The sequence below is a fragment of the Nanorana parkeri genome, unplaced genomic scaffold (genome assembly GCF_000935625.1).
Source record: "Nanorana parkeri isolate BGI_ZX_2015 unplaced genomic scaffold, ASM93562v1 scaffold1746, whole genome shotgun sequence".
Taxonomy (NCBI): Eukaryota; Metazoa; Chordata; class Amphibia; order Anura; family Dicroglossidae; genus Nanorana; species Nanorana parkeri.
In genome coordinates this window covers 42,275-48,159 of record NW_017308014.1, presented here as the reverse complement: position 1 = coordinate 48,159, position 5,885 = coordinate 42,275, and the positions used below count along the sequence as shown (strand labels likewise).

The 5,885-nt window shown below is 49.6% G+C and overlaps 1 protein-coding gene across 1 annotated transcript in view; it reads right to left on the bottom strand.

Annotated features, from left to right (window-relative positions):
• Positions 1-2,570: 2,570 nt before the first annotated feature.
• LOC108799509 (N-acetyllactosaminide beta-1,3-N-acetylglucosaminyltransferase 3-like) overlaps positions 2,571-5,885 on the bottom strand; it is a 22,745-nt gene continuing 19,430 nt past the window's right edge. The window contains exon 4 of the mRNA XM_018571374.1: positions 2,571-2,783. Within this exon, the coding sequence (XP_018426876.1) occupies positions 2,571-2,783 (213 nt within the window). The remainder of the gene's footprint in view (positions 2,784-5,885) is intronic.

Sequence of the window (5,885 nt, the reverse complement as noted above, 5' to 3'; positions counted from 1 at the left end):
TTGGTTGCCTTTTTCCAGTCCATCTATGTCTGTAAATAGAACTCTGTCCAAATGTTACTTTTGAAGCTTTGGATGGAATGTGGAAGAGCTCTAACCTCTGCCAGGTTTTTAAGTGTTGCCTGTCTTCCCATCGTGGAGATTGTACCACACTTCCTGTCCCTCAGATAGAATAGGAAGTGAAAGGAAACCTCGCCTTTGACAACCATCATCAGAAAATGTTTCCCCATTATCCCCATTGGAAGACTTCTCCTCAACTCCTGTTGTGATGACGTGTACGTTTTTTGGGTTTCCCCTTGCTTTCTGTCCTATTGACAATGGTCACCAAAATCCAAGGTGATTCTCCTGACAATAATATTTGTGGAAACTTACTCTGTATAAAACTGAGAAAACCATTTCTGGCTGAGGTCCACTGTGGGGTTAACCAACTCTCCTTCCCTTCGAGATCTCCTCTGTTCTTCCCTCTACCTCTTATTGTTCCAGTCTGCAAAGTGTTTATCATTTATTAGCTTTTCTTCCCTTTTTTCTATGATACCCAACAGCCATTTGCAGACCTGTTGCTAGTCTCTGGTCAGGGGTGCAGAAGACGAGTCTAGTATTAGTATCACATACCTGGCTGGAGATTGGTTGGATTAGGAGGCTTCCCTTGCACCTTGTATCCCCCAAACTCTGAGGATGGGAACAGAGACTGAGGAGGCTCCCCTTGCACCTTGTATCCCCCAAACTCTGAGGATGGGAACAGAGCCTGAGGAGGCTCCCCTTGCACCTTGTGTCCCCCAAACTCTGAGGATGGGAACAGAGCCTGAGGAAGCTCCCCTTGCACCTTGTGTCCCCCAAACTATGAGGATGGGAACAGAGCCTGAGGAGGCTCCCCTTGCACCTTGTGTCCCCCAAACTCTGAGGATGGGAACAGAGCCTGAGGAGGCTTCCCTTGCACCTTGTATCCCCCCAAACTCTGAGGATGGGAACAGAGCCTGATGAGGCTTCCCTTGCACCTTCTGTCCCCACAAACTCTGAGGATGGGAACAGAGCCTGAGGAGGCTTCCCTTGCACCTTGTGTCCCCCAAACTCTGAGGATGGGAACAGAGCCTGAGGAGGCTCCTTTTTCACCTTGTGTCCCCCAAACTCTGAGGATGGGAACAGAGCCTGAGGAGGCTTCCCTTGCACCTTGTTTGCCCCAGACTCTGAGGATGGGAACAGAGCCTGAGGAGGCTTCCCTTGCACATTGTGTCCCCCAAACTCTGAGGATGGGAACATAGCCCGAGGAGGCTTCCCCTGCACCTTGTGTCCCCCAAACTCTGAGGATGGGAACAGAGCCTGAGAAACAGCAAGTAGCACGAGTGCCAGTGGGTGGGGCAACACTGTGTCGGGCAGAAATCCAGACTTAGGATTGGGTAGAGCAGAGCTGAGGTCACACTGGGCGGACAGCAGGGTACCAGAGCAGTAGGCAGAATCGAGGTGAGACAATCCAGGGGTCACATCAGTCGGGCAGCGAAGTACAAGGGATGAGGCAGAGGCAAAGTCCAGTAACAATTCCAAGGTCAGAAGGCAGGCAGCAATCAGGAGCAATCAGGAGCAATCAGGTACAATCCTGGTCAAGACACAGGAGCAGCAAACAGGCAGAGCAAGCAGGATCACAGGGACAAGCTGATAGACCAATCAGCAACTAAGCCCAAGCAGTGCTTGCTTTCAATTAGAGGTACTGCATCACTTCCTGTGCACCAAAATTAGCGTGCCTGTACGCGTACGCCCTGATGCACGCTCTTGCGCACAAGTGCCGTTTTCCTATAGTACAAAAAACGGGACAATGCACACGCGCAGTAGACCTGGTTACCTTACAAATAGTCCCATAGTGTCCATAAGCAGTGGCACGCAATACTGGTCAGAGTTGACGTCTTCTCAGATTACCGGGGAAAAGGGAACATTCCAATAATTCCGTGGAATGTTTCTTTTTCCTTTAGGATGAGGTCTTCTTTAGATACATGTCATCGTGCTAAGCGTGTAGGAAAAAATCCACAGGAATCCGGAACCCGTCATCCTCTTCTCTGGAACTGGCCAGGAAACCACGCTATGGCCTGGATGTCTAATCGGAGTCCTTTCATACAAATAGAGGGGACACTTGAATAAAGTAGATTAGATATGGACGCCCTGACTATTCGCCATCGACCTTTCACTGAAACGGAAACTACGCTGTGCATGAGAAAGGAGTTATATTGCCTTAAGTTTATCAGTTTTGTGCAGAGGCGGCTTCAGAGGAGAAAGTAGTCCGGGACTGAGCCTGGGACGTCCGGGAATGGTGTCTCCCATCACGTGGCATGTCAATCATTGGTGATTGGGAAAATTACTAATGGTGCTGTACATGATGTAAGCGGTTTACACTGAGATAGGTGAAAGATGTCTCCCACAGATCAGTTCCACTCACACTGAGAAACTCCAGCCAAAGATTTTATTTTCTAGTTATGTATACATTGTAGAAGTGTTAGAAACCAATCAGGAGTGAATCTAGAAACGAAGCTCCGCACACATTGAAGGATCTCCACGACCACCTTGGGTTGTGATAGGAATGAGTGAATCTAGAATTGATGCTCCGCACACATCGAAGGATCTCCATGACCACCTTGGCTTGGGATAGGAATTAGTGAATCTAGAATTGAGGCAACGCACACATCGAAGGATCTCCACGACCACCTTGGGTTGTGATAGGAATGAGTGAATCTAGAATTGAGGCTCCGCACACATCGAAGGATCTCCATGACCACCTTGGGTTGGGATAGGAATGAGTGAATCTAGAATTGAGGCATCACACACATCAAAGGATCTCCACGACCACCTTGGGTTGGGATAGGAATGAGTGAATCTAGAATTGAAGCAACGCACACATTGAAGGATCTCCACGACCACCTTGGGTTGGGATAGGAATGAGTGAATCTAGAATTGAAGCAACGCACACATTGAAGGATCTCCACGACCACCTTGGGTTGGGATAGGAATGAGTGAATCTAGAATTGAAGCAACGCACACATCGAAGGATCTCCACGACCACCTTGGGTTGGGATAGGAATGAGTGAATCTAGAATTGAGTCATCGCACACATCGAAGGATCTCCACGACCACCTTGGCTTGTGATAGGAATGAGTAAATCTAGAATTGAGGCAACGCACACATCGAAGGATCTCCACGACCACCTTGGCTTGTGATAGGAATGAGTGAATCTAGAATTGAAGTTCCGCACCATAACATCCAAGTCCAGATACAAGTTTATTAACATCCGACAACAGCGGGTTCTAGATAGATTCTGTGCAAGCCCACCTAGGAGAGAGGGACAGAGAGATTTGGTTCCAGATGAGGGACGGACGGATGGGAGGCATGCTTTGTATGCGTTGTATTTGATGTGACTGGAGGACTACAAGTCCTAAAATGGCCTCTATATACTATATCTTACAAGACTTGCGAGGCGTGTGTGCCAAAAACCAGCGCTGTCACCCCGCCAAGGTCTGCGCCGCTGTCACGGTCCCGGGGGCCGCCCGCCAACACACACAGATAAATATTAATATCGCTCCTCGTAGGATCCTGAGAGGGAGATGCGGGAGAGGACTCGCACCGGACGTCAGAGTCCAAGTACCGACCACCTCCATTCTAATCGTCTTCTATCGGAGTGTGACCGCACTGACCAGACACACCCCCTTCATGTGGCAGCTACTCACCTCTGCCAGCACAGAGCACTGCAGGAGGAAGCCATCAAAGTCAGATCTCATTACCTGTGAGTGTAATTCTCAGTATCTGTAATCTCATTCTCAGTATCTGTTCTTATTCTCGAAGTATGGACTCTGCACAGTACCACTTCTCTTGTCCTGTATGCCGGGTGTCATTCTCGGTATCTGTCCTCATTCTGTATGTATGGACTCTGCACAGTACCACTTCTCGTGTCCTGTATGCCGGGTGTCATTCTCGGTATCTGTTCCTCTCGTACTCTCAGTATCAGCGTGTATACATTGTACACATTATTCTCTGTCTCCCTCTGCTGGACGGTCTCGGGATATCTCTGTCACACATCGGAAGGGTCGTCCCGTGCATAAGGATGACAACGGGTCCCGTGCATTTCCACGTCGCAGGTTTGCTGTCATGAGGTGCAGTGGGCGGAGATCTCAGATCGCCACGGGAGTGGCTACATTTCAAGGGCGACTCCAAACGAGATCGGTACATCGTTGTGTAAAATGCAGCTACAAACATCCCCGTCCCATCCCCCGTATATATCCTCCAGGGTGGCAGGAAGCCCGATACCATTAAAACCATTAAAACCCCCATTTCCTGTTGCCTGTGCACCATTAGAAAGATTTCCCTTCACTTCCTGTGCCAGAGACACAACAGGAAGTTCCAAGAAAGTCTCCGCACAGGGAGAGAAAAAAATCCCTTTGAGATCTTTGTCACCAGCGCAGGCGCCCCTTCGGGAAGTTTCTCCTCTTTTCCTGTTTGCGATGGTTACACGTCCACGTTAAAGGGGAAGTTACTATGATTGCGGATCAGCTTTATTATTAAATGTCTTTAAAATCATATTTTACATCTTTTTTTGTTGTTGTTTTTTTTCTCTGCATATTTTAACCTCTTGCCGTCCGCCCTCTCCCTCCCTCTCTCTCCCTCTCTCTCTCTCTCTCTCCCTCTCTCTCTCCCTCCCTCCTATCTCTCTCACTCCCTCTCTCTCTCTGATTGGAATTTGGTAGGGAGCCATCTGAACACAGTCGGGGGGGAGGAGTCACTGCTCTGACACATTCAGTTGTATGAGGTCATCTCAGCTTGAACTACTGAGCTCTGTACACACAGCGGGCTTTATATAACAGAGGAGCTGCTGAGAGCCAGGAGGACACGTAGAAACAGAGCAGAGAGCGCCACCTGCTGGCTGTGTAACAGAATTGACATTTTTCCCTCTTGGCTAAAAGAAACAATTAAATACAATTATATAATAAATTGATACAAATTACACAAAAGCCTGAAATGTTTCTAATCTTACAGTTTAATCTTTTATCTGTTGGTGAGATAGGATGGGAGGTCTCATGGGGCGTGTTGTGGTTGGTGAGATGGGATGGGAGGTCTCACAGGGCGTGTTGTGGTTGGTGAGATAGGATGGGAGGTCTCACGGGGCGTGTTGTGGTTGGGGATATGGGATGTGATTTGGGATGGGAGGTCTCATGGAGCGTGTTGTGGTTGGTGATATGGGATGGGAGGTCTCATGGGGCGTGTTGGTGAGATGGGATGGGAGGTCTCATGGAGCGTGTTGTGGTTGGTGATATGGGATGGGAGGTCTCATGGGGCGTGTTGTGGTTGGTGATATGTGTTCCCCTCATTTGTCTGGAGCCCAGTGAGGAATGATGAACAATCTGATCACCCCCCATAGCAGTCATTTATCTCCTCCTCCTCCATGCAGCTCTGGGTTCTCCTTTGTCTTCAGGGTGCCTCGTGTATCAAGTGACCTCTACACGTCCTGTGACCCCTGAGCATCCCGAGACATCCCATGACCTCTGTGACCCCAGAACACACTGAGCATCCTAAGTCATCCTGTGACCCTTGGAGAGGCAACCAGTGAGAATGGAGAGACAGCCAGAAGAGAGAGAGAGAGGAGAGAGAGCCAGGAGAGAGGAGTGACAGCCAGGAGAGAGAGAGAGGAGAGACAGCCAGGAGCGACAGCCAGGAGAGAGAGAGAGGAGAGACAGCCAGGAGAGAGAGCGAGGAGAGAGAGCGAGGAGAAACAGCCAGGAGAGAGCGAGGAGAGACAGCCAGGAGAGAGAGGAGAGACAGCCAGGAGAGAGAGGAGAGACAGCCAGGAGAGAGAGGGAGGAGCGATAGCCAGGAGAGGAGAGAGAGCGAGGAGGGAGAGACAGAAGGGAGCGAGGAGA